The 13,840-nt window shown below is 44.1% G+C and overlaps 1 protein-coding gene across 1 annotated transcript in view; it reads left to right on the top strand.

The window, feature by feature from the left end:
- Positions 1-13,840, top strand: part of CFTR (CF transmembrane conductance regulator) — a 176,300-nt gene that overhangs the window by 60,524 nt on the left and 101,936 nt on the right. Inside the window, exons 3-5 of the mRNA XM_083182806.1 lie at positions 354-465; positions 4,142-4,357; positions 7,325-7,414. Of these exons, the coding sequence (XP_083038932.1) occupies positions 354-465; positions 4,142-4,357; positions 7,325-7,414 (418 nt within the window). The remainder of the gene's footprint in view (positions 1-353; positions 466-4,141; positions 4,358-7,324; positions 7,415-13,840) is intronic.

Below are 13,840 nucleotides of genomic sequence, written 5' to 3' on the forward strand. Positions count from 1 at the left end.
GCTAGGGCCTGGATGAACTCCAACAAACTTTATTTGCCTATTATTTCTGCATTGGTCTTAAGAACCCTGGCTGTTTTTTATACATACAATGTGACCTTTACATGAATTAACTCCCTGCCATGAGATATATGGTTAGGTATTTAAATCTGCCAAACACATGAATGAACTGATGCTGAAGTTACGTTTTCAGGATAATGAAGAGTGGATCTCACTGGTATTCTAACGCTGTGTTTTTATTAGCATCTTTATGTAAGCTTGCGATGTTTCCGTGGAAATACCTGCGAATGGGCAGAAATGTTACAAGTGTAAATGCTACAAGTGATGGATAACTCTCTTGTTTTGTTGTTTTTCAGGGAATGGGACAGGGAGCTGGCAACATCAAAGGCAACCCCAAAATTAATCAATGCACTGAAACGATGTTTTTTCTGGAAATTTCTTTTTTATGGTATTCTGTTATATCTCGGGGTATGATGACATTTGTGGTTACTATGTACTTTATTTTGTTGCTAATGCAGATAATTATATGATTGCATACACACATTTTAAGGAGTTAAAAATGAACTAATTCAACATTATTTTACTAAAACATACACAGTGCTTTGAAATTAAATTAATATCTGCAGTATAGTCCCTATTGTAGTAGCCTACTTCTAATCATGCATTCATTATTGCTGAATTCCAAAACTTTGGGAAAATGCTTTATGTCATTCATTCACTAGTTACCAGCCCGTCAAAATGACGGAATAACAGAACAGTAATGTCAGGACCAGCAGCTGTGCATACCTGAATGGAATGGGGTTCTCATATATTCTTCTCTTTTCTTCTCTTTTGAGTGTAGTCTTTATACTGTACCTTCTATCTATCTATACTGTACCTTCTATCTCCCTGTCCCACCTGCATGACACATTGTCCTAGGGTGATTGGATGGAGTTGTGAAAGTACACACCTCTGCTTTGCTATGCAGAGCAGCAGGTGAGCAGCGGGTGGCTAGATGCTGTACGAATGCACGTGGCATCTACACAGAACAGGAGCAGTCTCTGGTGCAGCCCTGCATCTCCAGTGCTGAGTTCACCCCAGAGTGATGTCGTGAGACCATGCACCTCCCCATGGGGCTATGCCCTCTTTTCAGTTACATATTTGCAAGGACACGATTTAGCCAACACCTGGGAGCTATGTGTCTTGGTGCCCTGTGCCAGAAAGGGAATTTGTGCCCCCCAATAACGAAAACAGGGACATTACATGCCTCCAGAGTGTGTCAAAATGTAGGGATGTGGAATCATAGGGAAGGGGCATGGTCACATAGTTCCATTGCACATTACACCACACAGTAGGGTTTGTTATTCACATTAAACCACACGGATGCCAGCTAAAGCCCATAAGACACACTGCCCTAGGTATAGGTAAACACAATTCTCACAGGAGTATCACTCCTTATGCACATAATGTCCACAAGACTAGGAACGCTTATGCACATATTACCCACAGGAGTAGCAGGCCCCTTCCCCTCAGTGTCAGCCCTGCCCCCCTTCCCCTCAGTGTCAGCCCTATCTGCCTTCCTCAAGTGTCAGCACTGCCCCCCTTCAGCAAAGCCACCTGTATCAACCATGCACCCCCCACCCTTTCCGTGTGTCACATACCATTTATTGGGGCCTTTTTGCTCTTTCCCTCCCCAGCCACAGCCAGTGACACCGTGTGGCCTCTGTGCTGCATTGTTCCCCAGCTGGCAGATCCTCAGTTAGACAGTCACAGCGCAGCCTGCTGAGCAGAACGCTGAGTGCAGGACACAGATCAGTATAAATGCAGCTCTCACTCACCATTGCCAATTCACAACAGTGAGTGATGTTTTGCAACTGCGCATGAACATAAACATTTAGGGGCATGTGCAGCCGTTTGGTGCGAGCAGGCATGGCGAATCAAATATTTGCCGGATGCTCGCACACAGTACTGCAGGTGGGGGGTGGGGGGCAGCGGCACACCCATGGGAATGCCCAGCGTTTCATGGGTGTTCCCATAGTGATTTGATGAAGACACAGGCATGTCAGCTGCCTGTCCGCTTCCTACACAGGGCGCCCGCAGATGTTAAACACCAGAGAAGTGTTGTACATCTGTGAGCGCTGAGGAAATCATTTGATGGTTGGCGACCATCAAATGATTTCCTCCCCGCACGCAAGCAGAGAATGGATGTTTATGCAAAACATTCCTTTGCATGCATGCAGGGAAACCCGGCAAGCTAGGGGGGCAGGCGGTCATGCGGGCGGTGGGCAGCGTTTGCAAATCAATCCTTAGACTCAGCATTCTGCTCAGCAGGCTGCACTGTGACTGACAGATGATCTGCCGGCTGGGGAGCACAGTGCAGTGTGGAGGGGACACACACATTACCCTCTGAGGCACACATGTATTATTTAGCTTCCCTTCTGGACTTGTAGCTTGGTGGGACTGCTGTGCTATTACTGGTGCCTGTCCTTATGTTTCCCTCCAAGTCCCTATAGATTGTAAGCTTGCAGCAGGGCCCTCTAACCTCCAAGTCTGTCTGTTGTTACCCAGTTTGTCTTATCACTGTCTACTATTGTAAAGCGCAATGGAATCTGCTGCGCTATATATAAGAAACTGTAAATAAATAAATGAATACCTTTGCCAAAAAAGTCAACATTTATTAAACATTTGACATAACACAAAGTACCTGACATCAATCTTTACCAAAGATGACTGGTACAATGATGATCTCTATAAAGAACTATTCTGTACCTGTTTCACACTACTGTATCTCATGTAGACAAAGCCAGCTCTACCCCTAGGCAGCTTTAGGCAGCTGCCTAGAGTGCCAGGATCTGAGGGGCACCACCGAGTCTGAATACTGGGATAAAGCCAATTAACTATGTGGCCGTGCTGCAGAGCTCCAGTGGAAGAGCAGCAGTCACACTTGAATCCTGCTGTGAACCATGCAGGTGCTGCTATACATGCAGGTGCCCCTCCAGTGCTGTTAGACTGGAAGATATCATCTTCATTGACTCTGGGAGTTATGTCACTATGGGGGCAGTAGGTTGATGTTTTGCCTAGGGTGCTGAGAAACCTTACACTGGCCCTGCATGTAGAATTATTTTATTTTACCATTGTAAGATAACCATACCAGCCCTTTAGTCGTGTATATATATAAGCACACTTAGGCCCTTATTCTGGTTGGTGCGGTAATATCTGCGTGCGTTCGTGCCGCCAATGTTTTATGTCTGCGCATGTGCGAGCGGGACGCACGGCCACATTCCGCATGAAATGTGTACACTACGAACAGGGGGTGGAGAGGGGTGTGAAGGGCTGTTTGGGCTCATTACCATATGTTTACACCCCGCGTTTCATGGGCGTTCCCATGCAAACACTGGGCGTACGTATGGTAATGCGGCCGTGACGCACGTGTAGGGGGCGGACATATGACATTGCCGGATGTCAGCTGCCCGCCCAGATCCCTGCTTTTGCACGGAGAAATGCCCGTGTGGACTGAGGTTGCGGGAGCTGCCTGGCCACTCGGTCCTGCATTCGATGGTCTGCGGCCATCGAATGATGGGGGAGGTTCCCTGAGATGGAGGAGGTGTATTCATGAGAAATACACGTGCGGTCCGTTTGAACAGCTTCTTACCGCGTACGGACGGAGTTGGTGATCCGTATGGAAGGCGGGGTTTAGGACGCACGGTGCTGGCCGCATATTCGGATCCGGCCGCACTGATCAGAATAAGGGCCCTTGTGTGGTTGAATGCACTCTGCCTTTCTCCCTTATGCTGAGCATACTCTGTTCAGTTATTGGCCTGATTAGCAGATAATGAGCTGGTTGGGCCAAAAATTTAACAGTGTTGCCGGAACCATGCAGTCATTTTTGGTTTTGTTAGACTTGCTGAAATAGTCCAGATGCAATAGTTGGTCAGCTGCATTTGGCAGTGTCCTGTATGTACCGCTGTTGCCAACTGCCCAACATTTCCTGTACCTTTGCAGACAAGGAACAGGGAAATGTTTCCTTCCCAGGGCAAAAATAGCTAGACGTCATAAATCCTTTTACTAAAAACGACTCTTCCATCCTCCTGCTGTAATTCTCAATTTGTAGGATGAATCATATATATCGGACTAGTATTATAAAACATGATCTTTTTCTTTTTAGGAAATCACAAAAGCTGTTCAACCACTTCTCCTTGGAAGAATCATAGCATCTTATGATCAAAGCAATACTCTAGAGAGGTCCATTGCTTACTACTTGGCAATTGGTCTGTCTCTACTCTTTGCAGTCAGAATGCTGCTTCTACATCCTGCCATTTTTGGTCTACATCGTATAGGAATGCAAATGAGGATAGCAATGTTCAGTTTAATTTACAAAAAGGTAAGTGTACTGCATTATCTGGCAACAGGGCTGCCTAGGGCGCCGGGATCTGGGGGGCGCCACCATGTCCGCAAGTCAAAAATTCAAGGGTGTCTATGAGGATCATTGTTGTACTTAATGCAGGTGGCTGCATTAAGTATTGTTGCCACCTTCTCCTTGTACTCTGTTCTGGGTGGCAAAGGAGAAGGTGCAGAGGGCCTCCAGGGAAAGCAGGGGACTTGCCCTCCTTCCCGGGGGGGGGGGGGGGGGGGGGGGGGGAGTAGGCCTCAAACTGGCCCTGTCTGGCAATCAGTTTATCAGGGAGGAAGCATGTGGTGTTTTTTTTTTACTGTAATAAGCTTAGCTTGCAAACAGTACCTGTTAAAGTCAATAGGGATGGTGCAAATTAAAGGGATTGCATGAAAAATCAATGATTTCTCTACAGTAACCAGGGGCATTACTTCCAGACAGGGCCTGATTAACCAATAGGATGATTAGGCTGCAGCCTGGACCGCTGGGTCCTCTGGAGTGCAGGTATAAAAAGGGTGGTAGCATTGGTCTTGAACACCTGAGGCTATTCAATTCCAGTCCCTTTTTTTCCACCCTAGACCCTTTTAACTCCCATTAGATTAACGTGTATCAGGCATTAATGCTTATAATTGATCATAAGTTAATAGATCTATGTGTCAGGGTAGCAGCACCTGTAAACACATCAGCTATTTACGTTTGTCTGTACTTTTACTAAGTCTGCTTAGGATAACAAAAAAAAATCCCAGTTAATTGCAGCGTGTTGGCTGCCATGACAGCTAATTAAATTCCCATTGTAGTGTTCACTCCTGTAATTTTATATTGTGATCCAAAATTTGTGACCTATATATTAAGGGATGAAAGTACACTTGTTGTGTAAAAATTTATTTTGCCAGATAAAGTCCCAGTTCCTATTATTTAAAAAAGCCTAAATGTCGGAAAATGACTCCAATAGAGAAAATTTTGGTATAGGTACAGTAGTTTCCCATGAACAAAATAATGGCATCTTAGGATGGTGTTAATATTACAGTATTTAACATGGGGTCCGTTGCCGCCAGAGTGACTTTCCTGTAACTCTCGCTAGGTCACATAGTTATGCTTATACGCCAACGCTAAGCTCACATGCACATAGCTAAAACAAAACAAAAATTAGATTCTCATTTCCTCTTTTTTGACACTGCCAGCAAATGGGAAAAAATCATTGCAGAGGAGAAGGGTTGTTGTTGGGACAGAGTAGCCATGGTAAATGTATACAGAGCAAGAAGAAAAAAGTTTGTCACAATGTGGTGCACCTAATATTAAAGACTCATACAATATAACCTTTATTGGTTGATACTAAAAATTTGCAAAATATAAAAACACAGAAATACACAAATGGGTAGAACAAACACAAACAATTAAAAATTGCTGTGTGAGTGTTTCAATGCACTCAATTCTATTGTATATTAAATAAATTAGCGGTGTCTTATAGTTTATAATTAGGGTATTTGTGTAGGTAATAATTGTGTGCTTTCCAGCAAGATCCTAAACACATTTATACTGCTTTCACATTGCAGAAACGGGTATTAACCCTGTATTCTTAAATGGGACTTTAAAACGGGTCTGAACCTTAAGACCTTTCACATTGCAGGTGAAAACCGTTTTAAAAAGCATTTAATACCATTCACACATTCAACCCGTTTAACCTCCAAGGGACACGTTTCAAGCCATAGAAATAGAGCCATTTACACTGCCTAAAAAACGGCTTTGAAACGTGTAGGACTCTGCTTTTTAAACGTGTTGAAATACCAGTTAACTTTAACCGGTAAATCAACTCTGGCACCTTCACACTGCAGCCTTAAACGTTTTAAAATGGAAAAAAAACGGCAATATACCGTTTTAAAAGTGCAGTGTGAAAGGAGTAATACTAAGGTATGAATTAATCCTACCTTGGGATTCTATCTTCAATTACCTACTGATTTGTATATTTGGGCAAAAGAATTGCTTTGGTATTGTAGCTTCAGCCAGTGGCAAATGACAATTGCTTCTATTAAAAATAATCAGTATTTATTATGACATAGACAGATAGGCAACAATTGTTGCAACTCATGTAGCTATAAGCCTAGAATTCTATGAATCCCTATAATAAAGAGATTTCATCGGATTTTAACTGTTGTCATGTAGTCTCTGATGTGTCGACTGCTCTGTATTTTAACAGCTCACGTATTGTTGTATCAGTTTATGCAATGCGCTATTGATGACACTATATAATTGATACTTGTGTACTAGCACGATATTTGGTCGCACAACATATAATCGCATCGCATCGCGTGGCATACACCCGATGCACTGTGATGCGATTTAAATTTGTATAAGCCCCCTATACGATGTTTAATTGTATAAGCACCCTAATGGGGGCTTACAATGTTAAATGCACCCCCATGCCACCCCCACTATGAACGTGAACCCGAAGTGTGGCGAGCGCCAGCAGTACGTGTCCTACGACCTTTTCATACCCCCACTATCCACGTCGGCGTGGAGTTGATTTTACATAGTGTGGCGAGCGCAGCAAGCCACTGAGCCCGAAGCGTGGCGAGCGCAGCGAGCCCCGCAAGGGGCCGCGTATTACTTTTCATGTATTCCGCATCCCCTCCCCTCCCCACATTGTAAGCCCCCATTAGGGTGCTTATACAATTTTAAATCGAATACCATTGTAAATGCGATAGAATGGCATACAATGCCATACAATTCGATGGTATACAATTTAAAATTGTATAACATCGCATCGCATCGCATACCATCGCATGCCTTATGGTCTGCGATGCGATGGGCGCCGTGCTAGTACACAAGTACCATATAATTTATCATAGACTGTTTATGGTAAATGGCAGTGGTACTTTATTATGTATCAAAGTGATAATAGTCACCCATAAGTCATTCAATATAAATTCATGACTTACTGTTGCATTTCTGTTGTTACAGACCTTAAAATTGTCAAGTAAAGTTCTGGATAAAATAAGCACCGGGCAGCTTGTAAGTCTTCTCTCCAACAACCTGAATAAATTTGATGAGGTAAGATTTCACATCTAATATATATTGATAGGATAAATCATTAATTTTTTTTAAATTCTAGAACATACTGTAAACCAGGTGGAGATTGAAAAAAAAAACAATGAATATAATATAGTGCATTTTTTGGTGCAACTCTTTGGAGACATATGGCCTTATTCTAGTTCACTCTTTCTGACAAAATCCTTCTTAGATGGACAAAACCATGCGCACTGCAGGTGGGGTAGATGTTACTTGTGCAGATATAATTAGATTTGGGTGCGGTTTTACTTCAAAGTGAGATCTATATTGCAGTGTAAAAATAAAGCAGCCAGTATTTACCCTGCACAGAAACAAAATAACTCACCCAAATCTAATTCTCTCTGAACATTTTATATCTTCCGCCCTGCAGTGCACATGGTTTTGTCCATCTAAGAAGGATTTTGTCAGAAAGAGTGAACTAGAATAAGGCCCATAATTCCATATACAGTACTGTTTGCCTATCCTCAAATCTTTCCAAATAGCCCGATTTATCATGCCATGCACTTAGCCTCTCTGAAGCACTGCATGTGTCCTCATTCACTTACATTTTTGCTACATATGTTGCAAGATGCATGGCTCAAACATGAGCAGTGATTCTTGAACTATATATATATATATATATATATATATATATATATATATAGGTAAATGGATAAAGATTTCGGCGACTAATTACTGGGCTAGGTATATAATAAATAAATATTTATTAAGATGACATAATTTTATAAGACAAAATGGTGCGTATAAAAGGATGGACAAATTTTAAAGATACAAGGGTAAAAATTTGCAAGGATAAAAAATACAGATTGATATACACAAAAAATATGGGGGAGGTATATAAAAAAACTATTTAGAAAAATCTTCCTAAAATCAATAAAAACGTATAAAGATATAAAGGAGATTTGCTTAGCTCAAAAAAGGATGGAGATCAGTGTTTTCCCAACGCGTTTCGTCGATGTGACTTCATCAAGGGGATATATATATATCTTTATTTAGCATCCGTGTTGCGTCATAGCTGCATCCAAAGTTGTGGTGTACTGGGTCTGTAAAATGTTGTATTTTGTCAAAGTCTAGTTGGTACTATGGCTCTTATTTTGGTTTACTCGCAGATGCAAATTCCTTCTCAAATGGACAAAACCATGTGCACTGCAGGTGGGGCAGATGTAACATGTGTTGAGAGAGTTACATTTTGGTGAGTTATTTTGTTTCTCTGCAGAGAAAATATTGACTTTATTTTTACACTACAATATAGATCTCGATATAGATCTCACTTTGAAGTAAAACCCCACCCAAATCTAATTCTATCTGCACCTGTTACATCTGCCCCACCTGCAGTGCACATGGTTTTGTCCATTTGAGAAGGAATTTGCCTCTGCGAGTAAACCAAAATAAGGGCCTAAAGTATGTTTCAAATTAAGCACAATGATGCTGGGTTTGATGCATGATGCAATGTACAGATGGAGCCGGGCTTATTATTGCTGGCGGAGCGCCAGGACCGTGTCCCTGGCGATCCGCCAGCAATCTGGCGCTCTGGCTGAATGAGACGCTCGTGCGTTTCCCACGCACGAGCGTCTCAATAGCCGGGCGGCGAGGCGGCGCGGCGGGTGCAGTCCTGCCCGTCTAAAGCTTCAGGGAGACGGGCAGGGCTGCGGGGGGCTGCGGGGGGGCGGTGTGGACCGGCGGGGACCCCGGGAAGCCGGCGGGGGACCCGGGGAAAAGCACCGTCGGAACGGGACGCGCGTGCACCTCGTGCACGCGCGTCCCCTTCCGACATACAGATGGCGCGGGGCGGGGGATGGCGGGTGGCGAGTCCTCCGCCATCCCCAGCAAAGACAAGCCCGGCGCCATCTGTACTGCTATTAGTTCTCCGTATTTTGCCTCTTTCCCAGGTTAGAGTCCAAATATATTGCACTACTACTGCTGCATGCAGTGCCAGTGGCAGTGTCCAGGGTACTCCTTCATTGTCATTGTACATTTGTCACATTAGTCATGTGACTATATGCATATGCTGTACAAATCTGTGTGACAGGAAGTATGGTGTAGCATAATCCCAGCTGTGCCAAACTGAGATACAGTATTGGCCCTTATTCAGATCTGATAACAGTACAAATTTGTTCTTAAAATGGGCAAAACCATGTGCACAGCAGGTGGGGCAGATATAACATGTGCAGAGAGAGGGCACAAACGAGGGCACAGTTTATGCTAATTAGCCGCAACCACGTTTTCATACTAGAATAGACGCTGTGCACATGCGCACAGCATCAATTCTATTAGATTGGGGGGTCTCCCAACTGCCACCCCCCGCAGCGGGACAATGCCTGCCGTGGGTGGGACAGCGGGACAGGACCCGAAAATCGGGACTGTCCCGCTGTAATCGTGACAGTTGGGAGGTATGGAATTCATAAAATTTGCATTTTTAAACAGAATTTAGAGTATAGTGTATTTGTAGTATATAGATAATAATCAATTATAATTATAAGTAGCTTAATATATTTATTTTTTTTATTTCAGATTTGAGATGTGTAGTGTGATAATGAGTATACTGTAACCCCTAATTTAGCTGTTTGTGTATGTGTTCTGTGTGTGCACAATGTTTGTCTTTTCCAAATTAATATTGCATCTAACTACTTCGTTTTCTTCTTCAGCCATAGTATATTACTTTACATTTTCTTATAAAATAGGAAATACTGCCGTGCTTAATGATGTTGTTATTTTTTGTAAGTCTGTATTCCAACCATTAGAACTTTCATAATTATTTATTAGGAGCATTTTGTGTGTTATGGGAATATAAATCATGTTACCCATTGTATATAAAATTACATATTTGAACATACCCCGAAACATGCTTTAAATTTCACTGTGGAAAAGGATTGTTGTCTGCTATGTGGTCAAGGACGACTTCAGTGGTTGATCATTTACACCAGGGGTGTCCAAACTTTTTGCGCCGAGGGACAGTTTTGGTGAGGTGAAAATGTGGGAGGCTGACCATTCAGCCTGACATTCTTTGAATCATTAATCACATCAGAATGGTCCCCCTCTCTGCCCCCATTCACTTTATGTCCCCCAGCCTACCCCTTCACTGTATATTCCCTAGACTGCCCCCCCTTCTCTGTATTTCCTCCAGCCTGCCCCCATTCACTGTATGTCCCCCACTCTGCCTCCTTCACTGTATATCCCCTGCCTGGCCATCTTTCTCTGTATGTCCCCCAGCATGCTCCTCCTTAACTGTATGTCCACCATTCACTGTATGTTCCCCACTCTGCACCCATTCACTCTGTCCCCCAGCCTTTCCACCCTTCTCTGAATGTCCATCACTGCCTCCATTCACTGTATGTCCCAAAGCCTGCCATTCACTGTTTGACTCCCATTTACTATGTCCCACAGTCTGCCCCCCCTTTCTCTGAATGTCCATCACTGCCTCCATTCACTGTATGTCCCCCAGCCTGACCCTCCTTCACTATATGTCCCCCACTCTGCACCCATTCACTCTGTCCCCCAGCCTGTCCACCCTTCTCTGAATGTCCATCACTGCCCCCATTCACTATATGTCCCAAAGCCTGACCCTCCTTCACTGTATGTCCCCCAATCTGCCCCCATTCACGGTATGACTCCCATTCACTGTATGACTCCCATTCACTATGTCCCACAGTCTGCCCCCCCTTCTCTGAATGTCCATCACTGCCTCCATTCACTGTATGTCCCAAAGCCTGACCCTCCTTCACTGTATGTCTCCCAATCTGCCCCCATTCACTGTATGACTCCCATTCACTGTATGACTCCCATTCACTATGTCCCCCTTCTCTGAATCCATCATTGCCTCCACTCACTGTATGTCCCAAAGGGTGACCCTCCATTCACTGTATGTCCCAAAGCCTGACCCTCCATTCACTGTATGTCCCAAAGCCTGACCCTCCATTCACTGTATGTCCCAAAGCCTGACCCTCCTTCACTGTATGGTACGGTGATCGGCTGTTTTTTGGAAGTGTCAGGGAAAACACAGGCATGCCCAAGTGTTTTCAGGGAGGGTGTGTGACGTCAGCTTCGGCCTTGATCAGTGTGTTTCTATCGCACAGATAGAGTAGGTTCTGGGTTACGCACAGGCTGCACAGACTAGGAAAATAATTCAATGGTGATTGTGATGCGTATGGATTTGCAGCTGTTCGCTGATCAGTGTGATTTTTGCAAGCCAGTCGCAGACTTTCACAGGTTGAGACAGGTTTTCACTCTCTGTCTGGGCGGCATATACCTGATCGCAGGGATCTGAAATTTCACAGAGCAGCAATCAGGTCTGAATAACCCCCATTATCTCTGTCCACTTTATCTGGCTCAGGGTGGGATGTATTAAAATACATTGCCGCCCCTCTCCGCCCAAACACAGTGATGCTAGCGCATATGTATTAACATATGCACCTAGCATCGCAGTGCAGTGACTGAGGCTCCCAGCGATGCCTGTGATGTGGTGTGCGGAGGGTCTCCGTCACATGCTGGCTCGGCGCGGATGTCCCCGGCACCTCCTCCTCCCCCCTGCAGCTGGAAAGACATCCGGCTGTGACATACTGTATGCTAGGGGAAGGACAGAGAGGGGGGTAAGAGTCTGCGGGTTGCAGCGATAGAGGTGGCAATACCCTGCCCTGTGATGATGTGGTGGTGGGTATAAGCACATATGAAAATGCAGTAAAACCCCTGAAGACGGGGGTTTTACCGCATTTTTCGCTTATTACATCCCGCCCTCAAAGTCTTAGTACATAGACCCCTATTTATTTTTTTGAAAATTTTACTCATTCAACATAACATAGCTAAACATTATACATATTTGCATTGTTTATCTACAGTTTCCTCTGTGAAGGAATGTAATTCAGTCATTTGGTGGAATCTTACATCATTGATACTGTTAGTCTGTATTACTGGTTGAATGGATAGAACGTTAAACATTCTGCGTAAGTTGACACTTCATAAAGTGCAATAAAAATGTCTGTTAATGATTATGTGGATAATTTATCATGCATTGTAACATGATCAGACCACTGGGGAGGGATTTGGCTGACTGTGATGATGTATGGTGGATTATGTCTGTGTGTTTAAGTTTATGGTTCAAAACATTGTAAGTAATAAGGACACAGATAACGTTTCATAGCAATTCATTCATTATTCTAGGTCTCTGTGATTTATGAAGTCCTCACTGTCTGTTACATTGTTTGTTTGTAAAGAATTGTGGGAATAGTTTGTTCTGCCATTTATTCTGTTACCACGCATAAGCTGTCTGCAAGAGATTTTCTTGGCGCCCAATTAGCATACGTACGCTGGCGTAGTGAAATCGCATTGCATCGCATGTCCCGTTTTTGTGCCGTGCGTTGCGATCTCACTAGTTAATATGGTACTTGTATATTATCACGGCGCCCGTTATGCAGTTAGCGTAGCTGTGCTGTCAGAATCAGCATAGGCAGCGTAAATAGTGTAGTCAGTCAGAAGTAGCGTAGTGTTCCCGCTCCCTGTCAGATTCAGTCAGAGGTAAAGAAGTGACAGTAATGGCTGCATCAGTGAGAGGTGAAGGAGAAGTGACAGTAATGGCTGCAGAACCTGTCACAATGTTCACCTTGCCGCAGACAGAGGAGGAGGCAGTTGTTTTCTTCCAGCAGCACAATTTGCTGCCAGTAACGCAAAATTGTGTTAACAGGCACCCAATGCGTTTAACTATAAAAGAGTGAATGTGGCGCTGCCATATAAAATCGTGTCGGAAGAAGGTGAGCCTCAGAGTGGCACATTGGTTCCTAGGGTGACGTTTACCGTTTCTAATGCTTATCCGCTTTATTTATTCCTGGGCGGTGGAGCTGACAACTATCAGTTACTGTGAGCGACAACTTCAGTTGTGAAACAAAACAGTGGTCCTCTATAATAATTTGATGCGGGAGGCCTGCACTGTGGACCTAATGGCACAGCCCCAATGACGTATCGGCGGTCCAGGTAAAATCGTCCAAGTAGACGAAAGCCTCTTTGTCCAGAGGAAAAGCCATGTGGGACGGATGCTGCCTCAACAGTGGATAATCTGAGGCATTTCAAGAGACACTGGTGAGTGCTTTGTTACACCTGTCCAAAAACATGACGCCAGTACTGTGATTGCCGCAATCAATCAATTTGTTGAACCGGAGATAATGATCTACTCTGATTGTTGGCGTGCCTATTTTTCCAAGCAGCTGGAGCAGGCAGGATACCACCAAGCTCCGGTGAGTCATTGTTTTTATTTCATCGACCCGGAGACTGGTGTTCACACACAAATCATTGAGCGCCTTTGGGGGTTATGTAAATGGTGCAACAAGCATCAAAGAGGCACCACACGCCAGCATCTAGACTCCTACCTGCAGGAATTTATCTGGCGGAAGACTGTGGGTGCTGAAAATGCTTTTCAGCATA

Source organism: Crinia signifera, chromosome 4 (assembly GCF_055691185.1).
Source record: "Crinia signifera chromosome 4, ASM5569118v1, whole genome shotgun sequence".
In the NCBI taxonomy this organism is placed as follows: domain Eukaryota; kingdom Metazoa; phylum Chordata; class Amphibia; order Anura; family Myobatrachidae; genus Crinia; species Crinia signifera.